Below are 26603 nucleotides of genomic sequence, written 5' to 3' on the forward strand. Positions count from 1 at the left end.
TTCTAACTGGGGAGCTGACAGTAAGTTGGAATTGCTTTTAGTTTTTGTTGCCTGTTTCTAATGAAAACTTAGTTCATTATTCTATATTAGAATTTTCTGTTTCTCTAAGATGTAAATGTAGATACCAATGTTTAGGTAAAATGACAAAAGCATATACTTAATGTGAAGCAGGAAGACTCCTGCTGAAATCAATTGTATATAGCTTACAAAGGAATGGAAATGTGTGGCAAAGTCTCAGAACAAAACCACTAGAACTGTGCAGGGGATGGAAACTCCATTCTGCAAAGAATTGTGTATTTTCAATAGTTGTCTTGTTTCCAATGATAAATAAAACATTAAAATGTCAAAATTGTCAAGGAATTAATATCCTAGGAGAGACGTTAACTTGGATCGATAAAAATGTCTTCATTCTTGCTCAGATTTTCTTTCTTTAATTTTACATCATGTGATACAAACATTTTTATTTTAACTTAAAATTCTATTTTGTAATGTAAATATCAAAGTGTTCTTTCTTTTATTGCAAGAATATCATCCTTTTTACTCCCTCAGATTTTGAAAAATAATGTTGTGGAGGTACTGTCAGTATCTGCCTCATACAAACTTTGATATAGAATCTGTCTGCTCTATTTTTACAGCTCTGTTACATATAAAATATGGCAGAAAGTTACTTTATAATTTTTTCTCTGCTTTCTGATCCTATCTCTGTGTATTTCTTTCCCACCAAATTTTAGCCAGCTACAAGCTCCAAATTCTTTTTCTCCAACTGTTGGTATGAACCAAAGTATATTTTATTGACAGTTTTGTAAAAACAAACCAAGAAAGGAGGCATGATTCTCGATAAAGGACAATTTTTTTATTAATAAGTTGTCTAACAGTTTATATTAACTGTTCCTTATATGCTCCTTAAAAAAATATTTGCTGTGAAATAAATATTTGCTGTGAAAATATTTGCTGTGAAATGGAACCTCTGAAAATGCAGAGCTGTCTAGGAGCATGAATGGGTATTCAAGGATTCCTTTCAGCTGAAACTCAGGTGGGTCTTATGTCAGAATAGTCGCACTCAGCTGGCTGGGGAGGCAGGTGGCAGCAGAAGGATAAACAAAGAGAGATGGAGTTACATGGAGGAACTTGCATAGGAGGAACCCATAAGACTAAAAAATTCCAAATTTAGAAAAAGCAAAGGGATTGGTTTAAATCAATACATCATTCCCCTGAGTGCTCTAAAAGGGAGAGTACAGAGGTATCAAATTCTCTGTCAGGTAAGGAGCTTGATAGTTAAGAAGTCAATTTGGCTAATTCTAGAGGAGGATATAAATGACAGTATGGCATAAAGCATCAGAGCTAAAAATGGCCTGAAAACCTGAATTTGTCCTCAAAACACTTCATAACTTTTCCTTTGGATTTTCCAAGTAAATGAAAGGAAGCATCCTTAACTTCTAACTTGTTTCAACGTAATGTGGTAATTAAAATTATCATTTCACTAGTTTCCTGCCATTTCAAGAAAGAGCTATTATTTCTTGAGTCTTTTCTGTCCCTTCTCCAGTTATCTTCTCATGTACTGATAAGAAATAAACAGAAATGTTGGGAAAATAATTTTATCTACTGCTTTCTTTTTGTTTAAATCAAGATCTACAAACAAATGTAGAAAAGTTCCTTTCTGTTTAAGCAGGAAAATGAATTTCAATTTCCCTGCTGGAAAACTGGCTAAACTACACCAGTCGCTCACATAGAATTTTTATTTTCATTAAGCCGTCATTTTGGTATTTTGGTAAAAGTCCCACAGCCTGTGAATATGATTTTTTTCCTTTGGTTTTTAGTGCAATCCAACATGCTCTGTATTTCCAGAATTTGGTGAACTAACACAAACACAGACCTACTACATCTACCTCACCTTCTCGCAGCCCTGCATGACTGTGGTCTCCTGAACTATCTCACAGTTCTGCATTATAAAGCTTAAGTAGAAGAGAACTTAAATCACCTTAGGTATTTATTTGCCAGTGACAGCTTGTTCCCTACAATACAATTTCCAGTACTTTTCCCAGTCTGCTTAAAAAATGTCTTAAGAGATGAAGAAACTTTGGAAAGTGTTTTACAGCCAGTTGGATTTCCTAGTTAGAAACTGTTTCCAGTTTGCCAGAAGCCAGTTATTTTTTTTCATGCCTCAGGTTCTAGGGGCAGTCTGTTGTTTCGGGGTACAGGCAAGCCCTCTGTCTTTGCCAAAGCATAGATTGAGGCTGCTGATGGTAAAGAATCACTTTATGCTCTAGAGAAATTGAGGTGTCAAAATCTGAGTGAGGCTCATGCTGCAAACCATTCTCAGCTATCAGGCTAGAAACCAAATAGAGACAGTAACTGCTATTTATCACATACTTCTGTTTTCAGCTTCATTCCACCCAGTGGCATTAACTGTTACAGCAAATAAGGGAGAGCATGTGAACATCTCCTTCATCAGAATGGCATCAAAAGAGGAAGATGCAGTGATCTACAAGAATGGTATGGAATCTCGTCTTTTCTCTTTCTGCTGTAATTGTTTTAGTTGAGGGCCAAATAAGCCTTTGAAAGTTATGGCTGCTGATTCCCATGCTGTGCAGATGCAGCAGGCATCATTCCTCATACATTTAATGTCTCCTAAAGGGGTGAATTTCCATATCCAATATGTTGATCTGATCCAATATGTTTTGTCTTTTTCTCTTCCACCAAAATGCCCGATCCTCTCTTTATATCTCTGCTTTGTTTTTTGTTTTAATTTTTTATTTCCTTCTACATCCCTTCATATATTTGCCTGGTTGTTTTTAGGTTGTTTGTTTTTCTTTCTGGGCCACTGTGAAAGCCCAGTTACAGAATCTTTCGTTGCATTTCTACAGTTCTTCAAGTGATACTTTGAGTTCTTCAGAAGGTTTTTTGAGGCCATTTACCTTCTATGATGCCCTTCAAGCTAAGAAATTAATCACCAGTACTCTGCTATTAGAAAGAAAAAATTGTAAACAAAATCTAGTCCTTGTTTCATTTAACTACAAGAGTTAGTCTGGTTGTAAATTTTGTAATTTTGTAACACCAACTCTTCTATCTAGCATGGCACCTAAACCACAGGTAATCTCTCTTCAGCTGTGTGTTGCTCCTGCTTGATGCTCAGAAATTTCTGCAGGTTGTGCTCTACCTTCTGTAGAAAAATACAAAAATAGAGGTCACTATAACTCATAGTGCCTTCATAATCAAATTGTTAAACCACAACAAATTATGATTGTGGAAAGCACATGTAATGTTCTGCTCCATCTTTGCCAGTCTAGCTTACAGTGAGCCATGAGGAAACAGGGAGTAAATAGAGCAGGATGAGGTAAGGACGGGACAACACACTGCCAAAGAACTCGTGTAGTGAGTCAGCCTCAACCCCAGTTACTGATTACCTGGAGCATTTCAACAGGCTGGAAGAGTTAAATAGATAAAAGGTGTCTTTTAAAGAGGCAATAGGTAAAGTAGACTTTCACAAATACCTGTTTCTTTGAACTTCAGAGACTCAACTGTGTCAGGGCACAGCAGACAAGTTTGCCATCACTTGTCATTACAGGGTCCCTAGGAAAATTTTGTGATCTCCTGTCACCAGTTTCTCAGAAAAGAACCAGATGAGATATTGGAGCAGGACTGCAAACATCATGGTATTCATTTAGCTGCGATTCCATCTGGAAATTCAGCAAAAAATCTCAGAATGCCTCCAGACAGTAGGTCAAGTTTTTCAGCTGAGGTTGATGTTGAAACAGCATTTCTGAGAAGTCCTGATACAGAAGCTGGAAAAGAAGAGAAAAGGTTTCTATTATATTTAGCTGTTGCAGTCTTTCACTTCAGTTGTTTCAAGTACTTCACCCCCCTTACAGAATCTCGCAATGGCTGTCTAGATAAAGAAATGGTTCTGCTAAACAGGGTTGCTTTAAGACATTGGCATAACACCTTGGAAAACAAGTCATAAGAATCGAGCCTTGCTTAGCAGACTGTAAGCATAAGCCTTTCTTAATGCTTTGTTGTCAAGTTTGTTATGCAGCTTTTAACTCAAAAGACACTAGAAAATGCCCCACAGTTTCAAATAAATTCCTTTAATTATTTGTTCTTTTGATTTAGCCCTGTTTTCATGGAGAATGGACTGTCATGGACTAAAGTGACCTACAGCCTTTCAGCTGCTTTGGTTATGATCCTCAGCAAAGTTTTATGTTTCTAGGCTGCCTGAAATTTGACAACAGTCAAACTGACAGTGTGTATAGTCACAGACAGCAGAGGTCCTGCCTGATGCTGTTTACCTTCTAAATAATTTAAGAAAAGTAAAAAAAGGAAAAAAAGATAAAAAAGTTGTTGCATTTTCAGTGTGACTGTAAGGGAATGTAGAAGATGAGGACAATTTGATTCATGACAGTACCATTGGTAATGGTCATTCAGCCATTTGAGCTTGTGAATCTGAACAGGATCAGACTATCTGGGTTGTTAAGATCAGACTGGGTTGTTAATATGAGCAAGCTGGGATTTGCAGCCAGGACAAGTCCAGAGGGAGACCTCTACAGTAGCCTTTCAGTGCTATTGGGAGCTGAAGGAAACCTAGAGAGGGACTTTTGACAGTGACAATGGGGAATGGCTTTAATTTAAATAAAGGGTGTGTTAGAATAAAATAAAAATGGTCTTTGGTGAAAAAACCTGGAAGAAACAGAAATGTGTTAAATCTGGGAGGAAAATATAAAAACATGCTGAGTTCTTCCTGCTTTTGTCTCCCAAGTAAATCTTTGTGCTAGTCAGACTGAATTAGACCTGGTTGGCATTTGCTCTTCAATTCCAGCCACCCTAGAATCCGTGTGGATTGTTATCCCTTATTTCAGAAAAGACCAAGAAACAAAATGAACACTCTTAACCACTAAGCTCAAAGCCAAGTGTGAAGCTGTTTGTCCTGTTTATCTACTAAATCCTGTCAAGATGTCTCTTCCTTTTTACTTGCACTTCTCCAATTAGGAAAACCAGTGTAGCTAGAGTTGTCAGAAAATTCATAATGAATTTTAAAAAAGATTCTGCTGCTTCCCCCGACTGTCCTTCGGTTACCAATGTAAGCTTATGTATTTATTTAGAGGGTGAATGACATCTGTCTGTGGTATCTGTGCGCTCCTTCCTCAGGCTCCTTCATCCACTCAGTGCCCAGGCATGAAGTGCCGGGAGAGCTGGAAGTCTCCTATCCTCAAGTTCAACCACAAGATGCAGGGGTTTACTCTGCCAGATATATAGGAGGAAACCTTTTTACTTCTGCTTACACGAGGCTTATTGTAAGACGTAAGTTCTATTAATATGTGGTGATGATTAATAGTCAAAATTAATCTGAAATGAAACATATTGTTTCACTTTGTTTCATTCATATTGCCCAAATAAGGACCAAAATATTTCTTGACATTTGCTGTTATCAGATTATGTCAGAAGAAAGTTTCGTACCAAGGGCCTTTGGTACAAGCTGATATTAATGCCAACAGCTGAGAGAAAAAACACACACCCCATCAGATTTAAGTTGAGCTCATCTTAGCTACTGCCAGGACAGTTAGCTCTTTTTTCAGCATCTCAGCTTTTCAAACACTACAAATTAATAAAAGAGGTAATTCTTCACTGAGTCTCCATGTTCTCCATGGTGGGTTATATCCATACCTCACTTATCCTAGGGTTCATCATCTTTAGTATACATTATTATAACTTAACAACCTACCTTAGTTTTAAATAGCTCTTAAGGTTCACTTCCTACTGGATGAAAGAATGAGTTGGGATATTTTCCAACAAACATTTTACATACTTTGCTACTCAGCTGCTGTGTCCATCAGATATAAAGAAAATTATATTCTGTTAACTTGGACAGAAATATAAATTTGATGTGAAAAAATAGATAGCTGTTCAAATATCTTACATTGCATAGAAAATATTTGTGATGGTAATACACATTTATTCATTAATATCCACACAATAGTTCCAGGAGTTGTGAATAAATAAATGTAATGCCCCAAATTTGGATTTTGAAGCTACTGCTACCTTACTAACAACAATGGTCCAGTTGGCTGGCATGTAGGGTTCCATATAGCTTGCACTTTTATGTATTTTACTGTTTGCTCTGAAAAGAATATTACAATTTGAAGGGTTACTGAATAACAAGACAACGAATATGTCATTATATTTTTCCATAAAAGGATGTGAAGCTGAGAAATGGGGCCCTTCCTGTAGCTTCCACTGCCCTTCCTGCACAAACAATGGCATTTGTCATGAAGATACTGGGGAATGCATCTGTCCTCCAGGTTTTATGGGAAAAACATGTGAGAAAGGTAAGTTGATAATATTTTCAGGGATTGCTTATTAATTTGATCTCAGTAAAAGAAATTGGCATATTATTGAGGGAAGCATCATATGGAGTACCTGGTTTTATTCTTGAAAGCTGCAGCATTTACAGCTGGTGCTAGAGATAGGACAGAGTTGGGTGAGATGAATCCTGAATTCTGTTCTGGTTGTTCTTGCAGCTGTGATTTAATTTCTCTCTTTCTCTCTTCACCTAGTAGAGACTATTTTGCTAGGGATGATGAATGTTTCCAACACTTTTTTATCAATATGCACTTGGACAGTATGCTACCTAATATCTCCTAGGCTCCTTTTCTCACAAAAGGCTGGACCAGATGATCTTTGGAGGTCACTTCCAATCTGGGCTGTGCTATGACTCCCTTGAAATGCATGTGCTCAGTGCTGCTAACTTAAATGCATATTGGTAGAGGACACCTTAAGGATACATGGGCACTAGGAAATATGCTAGAGATTCCTTGGCTGCTTCCGAAGAAGCTGCTAATGTGCTCACAGGGTCCTTTGTCTCTGTAGGGACATCAACAGTGTATATATTTTTGTGCAAATCTGTGTGTGGCAAGTAGTTTGGATTCTGGAAAAGTTAGAGTTGGCATCACAGTGTTTTGACTTCTCCAAGCATCACTTGGGTTCATTGCTAAATATGTATGCTTTTATTTGACTGAATTGCAGTGCTGAAAATACTAGAGCTAAGCTGTTGGAATAGTTGGCACTAAAGCACTCCAGCATAGTGCTGCTCTTATCATCAAAGCAAAACCTTGACATCAGCAGTTTTGTGTGCATTCACCACTAAGATTTGTGTTTCATGGCACTGCTTGTTCATTTTACATTAGAGAGACTCATAAACACACTTTATTGCTGAATCTATGTCCCCATAGATCTAAAACAAGGGTACTTGGCTGACAGATCCTCACAGTGAGAAAATTGTTTCTGCTGCCTGTACTCGACTATTAGAACACCTGTTGCTTAAGTTGCTGTGGTTGTTAATATATCTGAATGATCAAAGTGCTATTTTTAATTTGAATTCATGTTTTCTCTTGTCTAGTGCAGTATCATAAGAAGCACTAGCTCTTTCATGGACAATGCCATTGAGTTATTATTTCCTTCTCTCCCTTCAACAGCTTGCGGAGCCAACACTTTTGGCAAAACATGTGAAGAGACCTGTAAAGAAAATTATGGCTGCAGAAACTTTATGTTCTGTCTACCAGATCCATATGGTTGTTCTTGTGCCACAGGATGGATGGGACTGGAATGTGATAAAGGTATAGTGAAAAAAAAAAAAGAATGGGAGGATCCTTAATGTTCTGCACACAGGAAATACAGAAGGGAACCAACAGAGAAGAGTAATAGATGATATATTTTACAGTCATGCCTAAAGTTTTTTTCTGTAATGAGACTGAAAAACACTGGAAGACATTTTCCATTTTCTAGCACTTTTGCACTAACTGCAACATATGTATTTGTAGAATGCAAACCTGGGTTTTATGGGTCGGATTGCAAACTCAAATGTAATTGCCACAATCGAGGAACATGCGACAGATTTAAGGGCTGCATCTGCTCCTTCGGATGGCATGGTCCACAATGTGAAAAAAAAGGTAAAGTAAGGTATTAAATGGTTGTTCCCAGTGTAACTAAAACAGATCTTAATGCTGGTACAACATTACCATTCCAGGCTGGTATTCTTGCTCCATCCACTACTTTCCAGGAGCACAGACACTTCTGCACAGCCTCATTGTAATACAGTATTTTTAAGCCTCTGACCTATTGTTGCATTTATCAGGATGACATCATTAGATTTTCAAGCTTTACTCCATAGGACTTGATTGATCTTAACATTAATCCTTGACAGAAGCTGCACATCCAGCTTTTTGTATAAAATTGTATTTTATCATAACCTACCTCTTGGTTGGCTGCATACATGCCTATACAATGAGCTTCATGACCTGAAAGTGATGACTGAGACACTAAGACAACACCAAAGTTTAAAACTTGTCTGTCTCTCTGGGAGAAAGTTAAATTTACAAAGCTGAACACACCTTGTCTCATTGGATTCAGACAAGGTATTCTATAAGATGCACCCAGCATTTATTATTTTAGCTAGATAAATAAAGTGACAAATTCACTGCTGATTTGTGAAACTTTTCAAGAACAAAACCAAATAGAGAAATAAGGCTCTGATCCAACCAGCCAAATTATACTGTTACAATCTGTCTGGTCTTACAAACAGTCAAAATAGAGAGCAAGGAGGTACTGTACACCCAGAACAAAATATGTGCATGATTTTGCTATGGCTAGACTGTTTGTGCTTAAAATGTGAACAACAAAGAGAGGAGAGGGATCAGAAAAAGAAAGACGAGTGAACACAGGGTTTGTTCCTTCTCACATTATATATAAAACGATGTAAAAACATTGTCTTTGAGAAGCGTGATTCTTGCATATGCCCACATGAGGGAAGGCAGAACCAGACACCTACACTGCCTGCACACCTAAACCTGTCTTTTAAAATGTCTTTTAGAAGGGTGACATTATACTATATATCTTCTGTAGGTTCAGCAGATCTTTCGCCTCAGATAGTGAACTTACTAGATCCTGTGGAACTCAATTCTGGCGTCGAGTTCAAACCGTTTTGTATAGCAACAGGGATGCCGCTTCCTAAATCTGAAGAATTCAAACTCTTGAAGCAAGATGGAACTGTTCTGAGGGTAGGCTCCTGATCAATTGCTTCCTGCTATTTCTAATATTTATATTGACTTTCTCTGTAGTTAATGTATACTATGGTTTTCAAGCATAATATGAAATTTTGGTATTCTGGAGTACCCCATGAACTTCTCGGCACATATGAAAATATGAAGTTGACCATTTTAGATGCTTTTTATAGATATCACTAAACTCAAAGCATCATTGGAATACTCCAAAATGCCTAAATTTTTCAGGTCCTGTACATCTTTTTGTCGTTTCAGCCTGATGAAATTTCCACCAGTAATCGTTCTGAAGCCATGTTTAGAATTAACCGAGTCCTGCCTGGTGATACAGGAACTTGGGTTTGCAGTGTGCAGACAGTAGCAGGAATGGCAGAGAAACCATTTCAGGTTACAGTCAAAGGTAAAAGCTTTCTTCAAGTGTCCTTGTCTCTCTAATTTTAAGCACAGCTTTATACTTTAGCATGTCTGAGCTTTCTCTGCACTGCTGGAAAATGCCTGAATAAATATTTACTGTTAGAATATGAACAGAAATCCATTATAAGTAACATACTAATTATGTATATTGAAAGTATTCTTAGTGTGATGACAAGATTTAGAAGAACACCCAAGGTTTTTTAAAAATATCTTAACTATCAGCTTTAGTGCATAAAGCCCCATCTATTTTATGTGAGTTTTGAAGAGCATCTTTCATTTTCCTACAGATCTAGGAATAACGAGAGTCTTACTGATATAGGGAGCTAAAAGGTTAGTTTAATACATGCATTCTTGTTCAGTTCCTCCTGTGCCACAGTATGCTCCGAGGCTGACAGACAGAGGACATAATTTTCTCATAATTGATATCAATGCTGAGTTACACAATGGAGATGGACCTGTTGTGTCAACAAAACTTCTGTACAAGCCAGCAAAACGTTATCAGTCCTGGATGTCTGTGGAAGGTAAGAGGATATTCTTTAATTCCCTTAAAGACAAACTCCACCTACCAACTGAAACTTCATGTGTTTCTGTTCTTGATTAGCCTCAAAAAACTCTACAATGCATAGAAATTTTGTGACTGGATGTGTGACTGTTTATCACTACACATAATGTTCATGTGGATGTGTTACACTAATGGTTGTTGAAAGTGTATATTCATTTCAGGAACAAAAGGTTTTCCCCTCCTTCCTTAGGATTAAGTGCACTCAGTATTGGGCCCAGCTGTTTTAAACATCCATGTAAATGGAAGATTTTCAAAAGCAGTGGGCAGTATGGAGACATGCTGGGGCATCTACCATCTTGCATTGTATTCATTCTATCCCTAGAGAGACTAATAACTTACCAAAATATTTATCAGTAATGGTATAGGCAAAATGAAACCTGCTTATGAGTTGGATGACCTCCTCCAGCAATGCTTTCAAATTTTATGCACAGCCTAAAATACTACAGGAAACATTCCAGGACCTTTAAAAACAGTTGTCCCTACATCAGTATAACCCAAAATCTGCATACAGAAAGGACATTGACTAAGCAATCAGTATTGTTTTGTCCTGAAAGAATGGCGGGTGAAGCAACCTTTGGATGGGGTTAGAGCTCAAATTAAAAACAGTTACATTATACTTCTAATTAGTTTATCTTACTGAATCAAGAACAACAACAAAAAAAGGAGTCTGTGTATCCTACCTTGTATTTTCCAAACATTTTCTTCCATAACATATTTCAACACAGGCCATGGCTTTACTTACTTTTAACTTTTATTGTCAGTAAAAGGCACAACTAAAAGACTGGACAATTTGGAACCCAAAACAGAGTATCAGTTCTGTGTTCAGCTAAGTCGGCAAGGGGAAGGTGGAGAAGGCCATCCTGGACCGCAGGCCAGCTTCACAACAGCTGCACTTGGTAAGGGATCACTGTGGTTTCTCACAAATGGGGTATTTCAGCTCTTTTTCTCTGCTGTCTGTTCCCTGATCTCTGTCATAACACTTTCACTTGAGCAAAGAAAGTTGCACTTGAAAACTTGTAGACTCTTTCAAAAGAAACTCAGGCAAAGGGATATTAAAAAAAAACAAAAAAAACAAAAGGAAGGAAAAGAAAAAAACAAATCAAAAAACAGAGGTGAAGAAAACCAGAAAAAAGCGGAGCTATTATTTTCCCTGATTTAGAGATGAGGCATCTAAGAAAGGAAAAATTATATATTTTGGCTGGCTATGCAACAGAGCTGGATATACGAATCACTTTTTTGCAGTCCTTCCTCCTAGTGTTAGATCAATTTACTTTAAAACTGAAGATGTTTAACAAGCTGGACAGTTTTTAGTTAATTTAGGACAGATCCCAAACTAAACAAACTGAATACAGACATACAGAATAAATGAGGATTGCACCAGGACCTATCTAGCATGACAACAACTGTTGGCTTCTCACATCTAAAAAGTGCATCTGCAACACCAGCTCATTGAAGATGCCATTTTATTGGCACATCATCTGTTGCTAAGATACTGTGGGACTATCAACACCTCTTAGATGTAACTTCAGCCAAATTATGTGGGATGGCTGAGAGAATTACCCTATGTCACCCCAAACTGGGGCAAGTGGTTGGGAATAACTGTACCCCTACTTTAGCTTAGATACCAGACATGAAATGTTGTTCCCTGTTTCACTGTGGCTTTTCCAAGGTCTTCCTCCACCAGAAGGTATCACTCTCTTTCCAAAAAGTATGACATCACTGAATTTATCATGGCATCCCTTAACACTGAGGACAGAGGATGATATTCGTGTTGAAGTGGAAAGGAAGAGCGTGAATGACAACGGTGACGAGAGCAGTGTTATTACTCAAGTGCCAGGAAATATGTCCACCTTGATCATTAAAGATCTTGAGCCTAGACAGCAATACATGTGCAGGGTACGGGTGAACACCAGGTCCCAAGGAGAATGGAGCAACTATCTATATGCATGGACTTTCAGTGACAGTAAGTGCTGATTCACATCCTTCTGTTTAATTCTTCATGTTACCCACCGAGATCAGACTAATTGTCACTTGATGACTACATTAAATGTAATCCTTTATTTTGGTAACGCTTAGTTCCTCATGATCACTTACGGTTGTTATTGCTATAATTTGGAAAGCTCAGCATCCAAAAGAATTCTTCTGCCGGAAATTGTCAGGAACTACTAATGTGGGTTTCTTTTAAATGGAGAAAAACAAGCTTGAGAATCCACATGTTCGTTTCAGTGCGACTAATGCTTCTGACACAAGTAGCATTTTTTCCTCCTCAGAATGATGAGCCATCAGAGTTCACTACTCCAAGCTCTTTTGTTACTCAATTCGGCTATGACCATACAGAAATAGTCAGCACTTAAAGAAGAGAAGATACAATGCAAGGTAAAACCCCTGTGAGCAAAGAGTAGTTAAGTGTGCTACACTGAAGACCGCCCTTGAACTCCCTGAGTGTGAGCACTGTGCTTTCACAACACCACAACAAACGCCCTATCTGAATGAAGTACCATCTGAACAGCTGTCCATCTGAATGGCAGAGAGGTGACACTGCCCTTACCACACACTGGAAAGGTGGGCTTCTTCCTCCTTAAAGGTCATGTAAGGAGGCCCTCACTGAAATCCTACATGTGTTAGTGGAAGTATAAATGGCTGTCATGGGACTCTCCATTTCCCTGAGCTCTGACACCAAACTGCACAACGAACCACATAAGGGTACTGTTTTCCAGGAGAAGGTACTTAGCTTAATATTCATGGTTGCATCTGCAAGTGTAGCACTCACCCCTGCTGGTGGTTTTCTGATTAGATTTTTGGAAGTGTTGGTATCAATTTCCTTTCTTTCTAACAGCCTGACAGGTAATTGCTCTCTGAAGCAGTGAAAGTACAGGACATGGGAATTACAAGGGAATGATGATACAGTAGAGAAGGATATCAATTCTTTTTGCATTAATCTGAAAGGAAATATGGTGTGCTTGCATACAGCTCAGAGGATGTGTATCTTCATCCAAGAGAGTATGTTGAATGCCACTCCAACCTCTGCTGGAAGTATGGAATACTGCTACAAGGACGACAGCACATCATAAAATTATTGCATTCAGTTACCATAGCTCATCAACAAATTGTGCTTTGAACAGCAAAAACACTGAGGAAAATGTTTTGTTCTCTGTGGAAAGGAGAAAGAGGTGGATGTACACACCAATGCCTTGTGTGTTTTGTTTGTTCTCAGGAATACCTCCTGCACCGAACAACATCAGGTTTTCTAACACCACAGACACATCCTCAGTCATCTCTTGGACAGCTGCTGAGGGTCATTCCATCTCCTCCATCATCATCAGCTACAAAATTTATGGCAAGGCTGGGTACAACCACGTTGACATTATCATAAAGAACACAAGCATTACTCAATATCAGCTCAAGGGCCTCGAGCCAGACACTGTGTACCAGGTTCAGATTAATGCTCAGAACAACATTGGCTTGAGCAACCCGAACACATCATTTGAACTGAGGACCCTTCCAGAAACAAAAGGTTAGTTAATCCACCGCACTGGATTTGCACAAACCAGGACTGGTTGTATAAACTAGTTAGCTAAGACATTATCATAATACTAATGTTTTAATCTGAGTTTTCTTTTGCTATTAATTCTGACACACAACACAGCACCACCAAAATTTAATTCTTATTTCACTGCATGGTATTGATGAAGTGACAACATGCACCGTTTCTCTATATCCACTAAAAAGGGCCCAGTGACTCAAAAAATGAAGAGCTGCATACAGCAAGATCATTAGATCACTGAATGTGGCCTCATCTCTGCTCTGACTGAATTAAATAGAATATTTAGGTGCTTGTACACCTGGAATTCAGAGCATTCAATGTTTCTGACATTTTTGGAAAACAACAGGATGTATCCTTAGCTTTTTAAACAGTTTAGAAGAGAGGAGTATTCAATTATACATGGCTAATGCATTGCTAAATTCAGAATAAGCTGAAAATGATGATGAATTTTTTGTCCTTCCTCAACAGCTCCATATGAATCAAAAGGAGGCAAAATGCTGCTTATTGCTATCCTTGGATCTGCAGGGATGACCTGTGTAACAATTCTCCTGGCCTTTCTCATCATGCTGCAGCTAAAGCGAGCTAACTTCCAGCGTCGAATGGCTCAGGCTTTCCAAAATGTAGTGGTGGGTTTCCAGCTTTCCTGTGTCAGTTTGGTTATTTACTTTAGCTCATCTTTTCCTGTGTTTTCTTCCAATTTCTTTTTCCTGGCTTTCCCAAACACTGTTTTCTCTTTGTTGTAAAGCTTCTCTACTGACTAGTGACCTCAAAGCTAAAGCTAATAGGGCACAGTTGCAGGCTAGGAGGTAGAAAACTTGACTTGAAAAAATATTTGCAGACCATTTGCTGTGCTCCCTCTTCTGCCTTGTCACACTTGTGTATAACAAGTACCAAGCCAGAAAGAATAGAGGAGCCTGTTCTGCCTCTATGAAATCATGCCTGATTTTGAAAACTACCGAATATTTAATGCTGCTTTTGAGCATCAGCAGCTGCTGATACATGCTCATCCATTTTCAACCTAGGGACAGTACACCAGGGATCTATCAATGGCAACATCACAGTTTGGGCTGTGAGGAAATTGCTGAAGATTTTAACATCACAAGGAGATATCTTTGTATAGACACATATTTCTTTGTATCCTGCCGCAGTCTCTAAATCACTCTGCTTTCTGCTGCTTTTCTCTGCCTCCAAAGGGGAACCTTTGGAGCAGAATGAAGCTGGCCCAAAGAGCTCCTTCATATCTAATTAGATTTTTTCAGAAACCTCACCCAATTCTATGATCAGACTACAGGCCACACAGAATACTTTGTCTCCTAGTCCTAAAACTTTTCCCACAGCAGTATTTCATGAGAATGTGTAACTGAAGAGGAGATGTCTCCTTAAGCATAGAGGAAGATAATTTCCTCTCTCTTTTTATTTTCTTGCTTCTTCTTGCATCACCTTTCCTGCTCAGCCTGACCAGCACAAGATTTAATTAAAACCTAATATGAGATTAAGCTTAAACCTGAAACTTATAACTGGTTTTGAGATCAGTTTCATCGCATTATTTTTGCCCATGTCCTTCATCTTCAAAATTATTATAAACTGTTCAGGAGGCCCAGATCTAAAAGGATCAGTTTAGAAGCCTGATTAATTTTGTGGATCTGGGCAGAACTGCTTGTTGCAGGTAAAGTAGATGAGATGGATTGAGGTGTGTGTGTGTGTGGAGATGATTGAGCACAGGCATTTTGGAAATGCAATCAGGGCATTGCTCAGTGAAGTAGAAATCACAGTTAATGTCATTTTCTTAATTCCATTGCAGAGGGAAGAGCCAGCTCTGCAGTTTAACTCAGGTACTCTCACTCTGAGTAGGAAAGCCAAAAACAGTCCAGATCCTGCTATTTATCCAGTTCTTGAATGGAATGACATAAAATTTCAAGATGTGATTGGGGAAGGTAATTTTGGGCAAGTCCTGAAAGCACGCATTAAGAAAGATGGCTTACGCATGGATGCTGCAATAAAAAGGATGAAAGGTAGTAAAAACCAGGGATTCTGTGACTAAAGAGATTTCTTGATTGTGTATTTCAAATGTTTCTCTGTCATACAAAATGCTTAGCAGCCCTCTTTTAAAGCTAAAATAAATATTCAAAGTTGCTAATTAAATTGTATCAGGTGTCACTAGGCCAAGATTTGTCAACAGCTGTATTTCTGACGGGTAAAGTTGGTTTCCATTTCTACTCAGTGGTTGATATGATTAACCATCATGTATTTTTCAATTCATGGACCAGTATGAGCTTCACATGAGTTCATCTGCAAGGCAAGGTGCATTGGATAGACAGGAGCAGAGAGCATGTCTTGGGGCACAGCATTAGTTCACCTTGTTCACTATAGCTGTTCAGAGACAACTGCATCTAAGCATCTATATATGTACATACCACGGGCATCATTAAGTTTCTTTTTCTTCACTGGGCATGACATCTACATTCCAGACAGAGCTACAATGTGTACAATACTGCAAGAATGTACCTGTTTTATTGTAATTCTCGGGTCATTATCTAGGCAAATTGAAAAACACTTTTAAGTGTGATGATTAATTTAAAAATAGCCAATGTCTGCATACTGGCAGAAATAATCAACGGCACACATATGGAAGTATTTTTAAGCAGCTCCTTTTAATATTATCTGCTACAACATTTTACACTCTCAAGTAAGAAGGATAGTGGTAGGGTGTGTTAAGATACTTCCTTTCTCTGCAGTAGCTTCTACGGACACTTGTTCCTCACAATTTTTTCTTCTGATTGAAAAATCCTATTTTTTTTTCTGTAAATACTAATGTACCTTACAGTTTTTCTCTTTCTACTGGAGTTGAAAAAGTAATAACCCAAGCAATGTGGAGTCCTCATAATTAAAAAAATGCATTGTTATAAACTCAGTTACAACTAAAATGTAAATGTGTGCTTTTTTGATTTTCAGAGTATGCCTCAAAAGATGATCACAGAGATTTTGCTGGAGAACTTGAAGTTCTTTGTAAACTTGGTCATCATCCCAACATCATCAATCTTTTGGGAGCATGTGAGCATAGGGGTAAGATGCTATTGAATGCATGTACTTTAAAAATTAATTTTAAAAAACCCTCTCACAATATAGTCCACACAGTCCAGAGAAACACTAGCAGGCCTCTGTGCAACTTTTGTTAAAAAGTCAGATAAACTTGTGTTTAGATCTACAAGCCCACATTAATACTCCAGAAATTATGTTCAACACTAGCTCAAAATTCTCCTTTACTCCTAGAAATTAGCCTGTTTGACATTTCACTCCAGTGTTTATTTTCTTTTTTCACTCAAGGTAGTGTAAATTGCCCAAGACTATTACTGACCATCTCTTACTTTGTGATATGCTCATTATCTGATGTTTTGTTAGGATATCTTTACCTTGCTATTGAATATGCTCCCCATGGAAATTTACTGGACTTCCTTCGGAAAAGCAGAGTACTAGAGACAGACCCAGCATTTGCTATTGCCAATAGTACTGCATCTACACTTTCCTCTCAGCAACTTCTGCATTTTGCAGCAGATGTTGCCAGAGGGATGGACTACTTGAGCCAGAAACAGGTCAGTCTTCAACTCTCTACCCACTGAAAGCATGGAAAATAGTTTTCCAGGGAATATGCCCTTTAATTACATTAATTTTTAATTTTAGCTTCTATAGCACACACTGAATGAGATTTATTTTGTTGTCTCTATTTAAACTTATCAAATACATCATGGGGAATCATGGGAGAGGCATTAAAACTTAAAACAACATGGTAGTTAACAGCTTTCATTTTCAGATAAAGTTTAAATGTTCTTGGTAGTGACATACTAAACCAATTTCTTTATGTTCTTATTCCAAAGGGCTGAAATTTTCAATATAGCAGTAAATTAATACATGTAAAACTCAATTATACTGATTCCCTTATTTTATTACATTATTACATTATTATAATTATTATTACAATTACTATTAGTGTTATCATTATCATCATCATTATTTTAGTTTATTCATCGAGATTTGGCAGCAAGAAACATCTTGGTTGGAGAAAATTATGTTGCAAAAATAGCTGACTTTGGCTTATCAAGAGGTCAGGAAGTTTACGTTAAGAAGACCATGGTAAGGATCAACATAAATTGATACAATCTGTTTTCTTAATTTTGCTTTCTTATTTCTTAATATGTGTTTCCATATGAAGAAAAATGCAAATTTATGGGTATTACAGAACCAATTTTTAAAATTGTATTAATTGCCATGTAAAATATGAATACTTATTAATATACACATAAATACATCTACTTGTAAATAAATCCTATACCATGTCTATAATATAAAATGTAATTTAAAATTATTCATATGAATATGAATGACAGTAAAATAGATGAGTCAAGCTGGTCTAATTCTATTGAACAAGGCCAAAATTAGCAAGAAGGTAACCAGACGTACATCAGGATGTGTCCAGAACTAGTGCTTGGAAGATCTAAAAGAAGATATGTAATAAGCATGATGTAGCTAAAGACCAGAAATAGCACTGTGTTGTCAAGGCAACACAATGGTCAGAGGCATCGTCTGAGGTATTATTTACATTTCACCTTGATGCTGATTGGATAATTCTTTTATTAACTTTCATGTGAACTGTTCCTTTGGGAAGCAAATCATATAATCATAGGATCATGGAATGATTTGTTTGGAAAGGTACCTTCAACACCATCTAGTTCCAACCCCACCTTTCACTACGCTAGGTTACTCAGAGCCCCATTCAACTTGGCCTTGAACAATCCCACATCCACAGCTTCTCTGGGAAACCTGTTTCAGTGTCTCACCACTCTTACAATAATTTCTTCTGTAAAACAGCTCAATTTAGTAAGTTTATTTACTTGATAAAGTTTACTTGCATAAAGTCAGTTTTCACTAAGGCAACACAGAATGATTGTTGGCATATAAACTGCAATATTGCTGTACCAGCAAGTGAAAAATAAACTTTCATTAAATAATTTCTAGGGACGGCTTCCAGTGCGATGGATGGCAATTGAATCTTTGAATTACAGTGTTTACACCACAAATAGTGATGTGTAAGTATGTGGTCAAGTGGCATTTAAAAAAAAAATATTTTTCCATATGAAGGAAAGGTTGGTAACTAGCATGAGACATCCACTCTTAACTCAAAATACTCAGTAGTAATGTCATCATAAGTAAGCAATGGAAACAAAAAATAAAACCCATAACAAAAAAGTTACTTTTATTTCTTCCTCAGAGTGTGATCAAGTTCTGTGTTCACAAACTACTTGGATGTGCCCTGCTACTTCAGCTGTACTTCTTATTCAAAATTTGAGACCTGATGAATATTTGGAAAATCCAGAAGAAATTTGTATTTTATTTAGGAAACTAGAAATTGTATTTGGAAAAGAAATTCTGTAATTTCAGTATTTGCTGAAAGCTCACAATCTGATAAATGTCTTTGGTTGACTCAGAGTGAATTAATTCTGCCAATTTTCCTGTTTTCTGATTCTACAAGCCCTATCATTATACAAAACTTTATAAAAAATACAGAAAAACATCACACTTCCCTGTGTTCCCTGAACACTAGCAAAACTACCTACCATTTAAAAATATTAATTCTTATGGCACTTCATAATATCCCTCTGTTGCAGGTGGTCATATGGTGTCCTCTTATGGGAAATTGTTAGTTTAGGTAAGTATCTGTATTTTGTACTGCACAAATAAACAATCTGCACCAAGGCAGCTCCATTCACTCAGTCTTTTAAAAAATATTGCTTCACAATAGATTTATATTTTATTTCTGTTTTATTCTCCTACATTTTATTTAGGTTCAGTATGCTTGGAAATGCAATTATCAAATTTTCAGTCCAGGTACCATTTTAAATAAGAAAGAATCATAATGACCATGTTTTCATTACACTGTAAAATCCAGGCCATACCTAAATATAAATTCAAGGATATCATATGATATATAGCCTTAGTACAACATGTTTTGAGTTTGGTGGGTGACTTTTCCTCAGCTTTCCTGCATTTCAAATCAAGACTTATATTTTAATCATATTGCAGGGTGGGGAAGTAATCACCTCCTACTCCAAATATTCATGAAGAAAAATTTTGAACATTAACCTTCAAATAAAATTTAGAGTTCATTTCTGCAGATACCTCTACCCATCATGACTGTGATACAGCCTTGCACCACTCAAAATCATTGTGCTACACCTCTCTGGTGATTTGCCCTGGAGATGTGCCCATGGTCTGCTGGCCACGAGAGGCTACTGACTGAGGTGCACATTGCCAACTGGACTTTGAATTTCTGATTTGTTCCTGGCTTTCCTTACTAAATGGGTTTGCACTAGATATGGATGCAGTGTGGAAAATTAAGTCTAAGCAACCAAATACCTACAGAAATGGGCAAAACCAGCTGACAGTAAGAGCTCCATGAGTCCATACCAGATCTTATTATGATACTAATGAAGGAATGACTTGCCCAGTGACATCAATGCCATTGAAAAAATATTTTGAATACTATCAGATCCTGGCCCTCAGACTTGCAGAGAAAATTAGTCTAGCCACACAGATGAGAAAATTGACACTAAATTTTTCTTTTCTCCTCCATATTGTGCATCAAGCAGTAAGGAAGCATTACAATAAAAATGTAGATGCATAATACCTCCTAATTTTGGATTAATTTAGCTGTTACTATGTTAGTCATTTCAATTTCTACTACGAAATTAAACTTTTTTTTAAATTAAAAACTGCTTACATTTATGACAATGGTTAAACTTTAGGTGGAACACCATATTGTGGAATGACATGTGCAGAATTATACGAAAAACTCCCTCAAGGGTACCGACTGGAAAAACCTCTCAACTGTGATGATGAAGTGTGAGTATTGCCTCACAAAAAAAACCAGAAAAGAAATAGAATAACAGAAACCTTAGATATAGAAGATAGAAGATTTCTACAAGAAACTGGCAAACAATTTTTTTTACTGGAAAATTTAAAAACTACATTAAAAATTTAAAAAGTGCACAAAACATAAAAACTGCATTAAAAAATTTACAAGTGCATAAGTCCTTTTCTATACTTTCTCAGGCTCTCTGTTCCAGCCAGTTATCCTGTTCTTTACACAAAATACCAGGGTTTTAGCTCAAAGAGAGCTTTTTGATTACTCCAGAGTAAAAGAAAGTTCTTTTGTGACAGCAACCAACTATGGAAAATGTAACTTCAGCTATGTAGAAATCCGTTTCCCTCTGAAAAGTGGAATGTGCACAATCTTTAAATTATCAAGTATTTGTAACTTTAACCTATGTAGCTAAACCATCAAATGCTGGTGTTGGATTTTTAAAGGTATGACCTAATGAGGCAGTGCTGGAAAGAAAAACCATATGAAAGACCATCATTTGCTCAGATACTGGTGTCACTGAACAGGATGTTAGAAGACAGGAAGGTAAGAATAAAACTCTATTTTATGTAAATATATATACTTAAAATGATATAAATAATTAGGCTATGCATAATTTCAATATTATTTAGGGTTCTTGAGGTAATGCACCTCGCATCACATCTTCTCTGCTTATTTCCTTTCCAGACCTATGTGAATACTACGTTATATGAGAAATTTACTTATGCAGGCATTGATTGCTCCGCTGAAGAAGCTGCCTAAGATAGAAAAAAAATCTTCGCTCATCATTGATGCATTACAGAAAACTAAAATTCAATCTGCTGGAGTCCAAAATGTGATGTGCTGTGTAGAACTGTGTATAGCTCTAACTATATATAATTCATGTTTTACCACAGTTATGCATGTGTATATCACACAGTGATATACATCTCTGCCTTCACAGGCTGTAGAAGTGTATATATTGTCCAAAACAGGTATAGACTAAATAATGAAATCTGTTGTTTCATTCACAGGGTTTTCTTTTTTCGTAGATATATGTAGATATAATGTCTACATGCATATTGTAATGCATTAGCTATTGACATCTTAGAGGGTTTTTTATATTTTCCAAGAGCTACTCATAACAAAGTGGTAACTTATTGCAGTATTCTATATACATTTCATTGTGTTTGAAACAAAAATGCTGGGCAGCTGCAGTGCAACAATGGAAGTTGTAATCCAGTGTGCTCAACAAGGATAATTAAGACAGACTCCTGTTTGAATGTAAAAGTCAGCTAGTAGAAGTAATCTAGTCAAAAGCTCTGTTGACACTCGTAAGATAAAAGGCATGCTATTGTTCTTTCATTGCCTAGCATGACTATCAGTTTTTGCCCATATGCCAAGTATACATATATTTTGAAGTGTTTAATGTTATCAGAGGCAGCCATACAGCAATATTCATGAAGCATAGTGTTGAGGAGCATACTACATATTGTAAAACACATTTTTACAACTCGCCTGGATATACATGAGACTTACTCAATTTGTATTTCATTTAATAATTTCAATGCATAATTATAAATTACTACCTGTTATATACAAGCAGGGCTTACTTACTTTTGTTTGTATTACCCTTTCATTCTGTCTGTAGTGTGGTATGGCCTCTTACAAAATACTCAAATGCTTCAAAACAGTGGTATTTGTCCTGCCAGAAAGGTCCCAATCCTTAGGTAAGAAAAATAGCGGCAGGCTTGGTTTGAACTTCTGGTGTCAAGCCAAGAACAAGGGTTTTGGTGGATTTACCCTACCCAAATTTCACATATTAGCCAACTTCATGTTTTGCACATATGTCCCCCTCTTGCCCTTGAATTACCAGCTCACAACTGTCCATCAGACCGCAATGATGTCCCAGGTGGGTGCAACAGGTCATGCCCTCAGACTTGGAGAAAGATGCTTGAGAGAGTGCAAGATTTCTCCTTGTGATTCTTTGTGGATGGGTATGTGATTGGTTACAAGGTGGGGGTATCACAGCAGAGTATGGAGAAACATTAATGACACACCAGACTGACTCAAATAGAATATTCCCTATTAAAAGGAAATAAGCCAACAAACAAGGGTGCTGAGATGACTTGAGTGGCCTTGAGATAGGCAGAACTTGCACTGTAAACCAGGTGCTAGATGTAAACTAGGAGTTTATTGTTGGGGATTAAAATAAGTTTACTTATAGAATATTAAAGACTATCTGTGTAGGTTTAAGTTTAATTGTAACTTGCTTTCACCTTAGAATGAGAGGGCCCTGCTCAAAACTTAACATAGGCAAACTTTAAATGAACTCATCATAATGGCTAAGCAGGGGAGAAAACAGAGAAAGACTGGTTATCTTCAGGTAAGGGCTGAGACCCTGGAGGGTCCCAAGACTGCCCCAAGCCGGAATATAAGAGCAGTTAATGGCACACAAACCTCGCGGAGAATCCAATGAGGTGTCAGAAGACCCCAGACCATAAATCACCATAGGACTAAGAGGCTCATGCAGGGCACGTGACAAGTGCGTGAAGGTCGGGTGCACAGACTGTAAGGGTATAAAGGCCCAGGGATTTCTTTGGTCAGGGTCCCTCTCTGGTGGCACCCAGCTCAAACTGAAATAAACCAACTCTGCCTTAGAACCCAGGGTCTGATCTCTTCTTTCAAGTTTACACAGAGCAAACAGATTTACTGGACCAAAGCACAGCTCCAAGAAAAAAATAAAGAAACAAATTCCACCACATTTTTCAAAAGAGACTACTTAGCCAGAGGTTTTTGAAGCATGGGCATTGCAATTTGAAGTACATTCTTCCCAATCAGTGAGATGACTAAGAATGTACCTCCAAAGGTGTTTTCTAGACTTCCAGGCAAATGTGGCTAAAACCATCTGCTGGAAATGCTTCAATTTCTGTACAGAATTTTTCAGAGGTACAAAGAGGTTCTCATCTCATACTCTCACATTTCTAACAAGCAGACACAAATCACTATTTTGTTACTTGATATGAACATCTCCATCTGTGGCAAATTTTTACCTGGAACATTATATCACATAATTAAAGCATCAGAGTGTCATTCATCAACTCAATAGCTTTTAATACTGCCTGCATTTTAAGTGCTTAAATCTCACTGTAAATTGTCCTGAAGGACAATTAGGTCTCCTTATAAAAATTCTTCTTATATTCTTTTATATTGTAGCATGTAACAATTTTCTACATTTCTTCCCTGGACATATCTGTAGAGAACAGGCTGTAATGGATGGAAAGAAAGCAAGACAAAACAGTTTAAACAGAATGTGGAACTTAGTAAATGGTGGTGCCTGGAAACCACCCATTAAAAATGGACAAGCCTCATCAGAAATGGGAGAGGTGAGGCAGAGACTAGTTAGACAGGCTACAGAAAGGAGGGCTTAGGGAAACAGAAACCACAGCTGTTCCAATATTTGGAACCATAATTCCCTGTTGTCTCACTATTTATAAAAAGAAATTCCTCAGGATAAATGGCAACTTATCAAACCTGCTGAGCTGAGAGGCTGCTGTAATGAAGGCAAATTTAGCAGAATTACCTCACACAGAGATAGAGAGAGGGACCTAAAGCAATTGGACTTTGTGCCACTTAATCTCAAAGGTCACCACTCTCAGCTCACACAGATGGAGTAGACTTATGTATTCCCTGTTTGCTGTGTTGATGCACACTTGGCTGGCATAGCTTTCCCTGGTGGGCAACAACAAGCAGGGACAGTTCCCTCACAGTTGTGCAGCCCAGAGATCTGCAGAGCACCATCAGCACCCGGCTTCATAAGTGACCAGTTCTGCTGGGATGGAAACCAACCACCAAATCCTCACTGCAGCAGCAGCAGTGCCTGCATCTGGTCCCCAGGTCTGGGGCAGGGCTGGACAAAGGACACACACGGCACATTGGCCCTGCAGAAGAATGTGACTTTGGAAACAAGCACCTGCCACTGTCTCCTCTTGTTTGCTCTAGGGTCACACCAGCCTGAGGCACCGGGCAGCCCTCAGTGCCACCTGGCACTGCAGATGACAGGCCCTGGCCTCTACCACCAAACAGAGGGGAGAATTCACTCTCCAGACCGACCTTCCAGATGGAAAAGGTTGACATATGAGGCTCTCCTGCACATTAGCTGTGCCAGCTACAGAGCCCTGGGAAGCAGCCGCTGAGCACTGGGACAACAGAAGGCACAGAAAGAGGGACAAATCAATCAAGCACAGAGGCTTTTCATGATTACTGAGCCCCACAGGGCCCCCAAGAGTGGTGCCACTCACCAGTCCTTATCTGATGACAAAGAGCTGGTCCAGCAGGTGCTGTCCCTCCTTGGCCAGGCAACACCCAGGCTCTTTGCTCTCTCCTGTACTGGCAGCAGACATGCCCACCTTCTTTGGTTGCACTTGCAGAGCCTTGTATCTCTCAGCCATGGCCACCTGGGAAGTGGGAGCAGTCACGGGGGAGACATGCCATCTGCACTGGGCAGGAACAAAGGCCTCTGTGTGCACAGATGAAAACCTGTGTCCCCACAGGACATTTTGGCTGCCCAGATCCTCATTGCTTTTGGCTGGAGATGCAATTGTGCTTTCTTCCTCATCCACAAGTCCATGGCTGGAAAAAACTTGGCCAGTGGATGGCATTCCAAAAGCAGTGTAGGTTGGAACTGATAAAGGAAGGACACCATTCCCAATTCCAAGCCACACCAGAACAGCCACAGGAGATTGTTCTTCCAGGCTCTTCTGTCCATTTTTAAGAAAGAATGGGCAATTCAGAAGTGAACATAAGGCACTATTCCCTGGGTGAAAAAGAAGGGAATCCTCCAACTGCCTTGAGGGTGTCTAGGATTATTATTTTGACGCTGGATCTGAGCAGGCATTGGAGAAAGTAATCCTGAAATGCTCCTGGTCATGTGCTCCACTTCTCCGATTGATTCACCGCATGTTTCCTTTTTTTTCATTTGAACAGCAACTCGAGTGGAGAGTTACATGGTGGGAGCTCATGTGATCTTTCAGAGCAATAACAGAAGCAATAGCAGTCATGACACAACACCAGTATGACACCAGCCCCACAGCCAATCAATTTCTCTGAAGTATTTTGTCTCAAATGGCTGCTGACAGGGCAGGAATATAAAGGCATTAGAGGAAGCCAACTATTATGATCAATATGGCCAGACCAGCACACACAAGCTGACTCAGCCGTTGGCTAGGTTTCAGCCTTCTGCTGCTCCGGAAACAATCCCTGCTTTTGCCTTTAGTGCACATGGAAACTCAGGCAAAGGCCACCCACACCCAGCTGCCCTCAAAGGCAAAAGAAGTGCCCCAGGACACTCCCTGGCTGCTTCTAAGTACAACAATGGTTTCTTTGGGAGTCCAAAATGTCTCTCTGACACCAAAGCGAGGCCCAGGCTTTAATGTAAAGTGGTACTTCACTTAATCAGGCGTAGGAGGCATACTAGTAGGAATATAGAGCCGAAAATTATGTGTAGGCCTTGGAATCTGGGAGCAAAAAAGAATATTGAGCCACAGACTCCATCAACAATGGAAAAGGGTGATTGATAGTATTCCACAGATTGTAAGGTGGTAAAGTAGAATCATAGGAGGACTGTCAGGGATAGGGCTTCGATTGCTTGTTTTCGGTTAGCTGTATGTTAAGGCACAAACACAGTACACTACTCAATTGGATAAAGAATGCACAGGATGTTCCCAGCCGCTTCAGGCGCCTCCTCCGCAGCTGGGAACATCCAGCCATCTCCCACAGCTCTAGCCCGGCTCTGCTGGTGGCATCCTGTGGGAGCTCCCTCCTCCTGAGACACAGCTCTGGCCCTCCCATTCCCTTCACGCCTGCAATGCCACTCCTGCCTTGCTCAAATCTGCACATCACTAGTGACTTTGTGCCCTCCAGCTATGCTGTCCTAAGCAGAAATTTAGAAGGAGGATGAGCAGATGGGAGAAAAGGAGGTGGCACCTTCTTTTCCCACTCTGTCTCAGTCTGTCTGTTTGCTGGGCCCTCTCTCCTCAGGATTCCTGCCTGTTCTCAGAGGCTCCGTTCTCTACGTGCTGAAGTGGTCCTTGTCATCTCCTCTGCTTCCTGCATTACTTTGCTGCAGGGATGACAGCAATCAGG

The 26603-nt window shown here is 38.6% G+C and overlaps 1 protein-coding gene across 2 annotated transcripts in view; it reads left to right on the forward strand.

The window, feature by feature from the left end:
* The window catches only part of TEK (TEK receptor tyrosine kinase), a 38200-nt gene extending 15078 nt beyond the window's left edge, over positions 1-23122 (forward strand). Inside the window, exons 3-23 of one of the 2 annotated variants that reach the window (XM_059492131.1) lie at positions 2383-2493; positions 5143-5295; positions 6189-6320; positions 7467-7607; positions 7812-7940; positions 8893-9047; positions 9306-9447; positions 9821-9982; positions 10785-10919; positions 11693-11986; positions 13238-13537; positions 14036-14193; positions 15369-15579; positions 16520-16630; positions 16967-17157; positions 17582-17695; positions 18578-18648; positions 19228-19268; positions 20365-20461; positions 20927-21026; positions 21168-23122. In XM_059492131.1, coding sequence (XP_059348114.1) covers positions 2383-2493; positions 5143-5295; positions 6189-6320; positions 7467-7607; positions 7812-7940; positions 8893-9047; positions 9306-9447; positions 9821-9982; positions 10785-10919; positions 11693-11986; positions 13238-13537; positions 14036-14193; positions 15369-15579; positions 16520-16630; positions 16967-17157; positions 17582-17695; positions 18578-18648; positions 19228-19268; positions 20365-20461; positions 20927-21026; positions 21168-21242 — 3023 coding nt within the window. In that variant the 3' untranslated portion in view covers positions 21243-23122. The remainder of the gene's footprint in view (positions 1-2382; positions 2494-5142; positions 5296-6188; positions 6321-7466; positions 7608-7811; positions 7941-8892; positions 9048-9305; positions 9448-9820; positions 9983-10784; positions 10920-11692; positions 11987-13237; positions 13538-14035; positions 14194-15368; positions 15580-16519; positions 16631-16966; positions 17158-17581; positions 17696-18577; positions 18649-19227; positions 19269-20364; positions 20462-20926; positions 21027-21167) is intronic. The other variant, XM_059492132.1, reaches the window with a different exon arrangement.
* The last annotated feature ends 3481 nt before the right edge of the window (positions 23123-26603 follow it).

The sequence above is a fragment of the Ammospiza nelsoni genome, chromosome Z (genome assembly GCF_027579445.1).
Source record: "Ammospiza nelsoni isolate bAmmNel1 chromosome Z, bAmmNel1.pri, whole genome shotgun sequence".
Lineage (NCBI taxonomy): Eukaryota > Metazoa > Chordata > Aves > Passeriformes > Passerellidae > Ammospiza > Ammospiza nelsoni.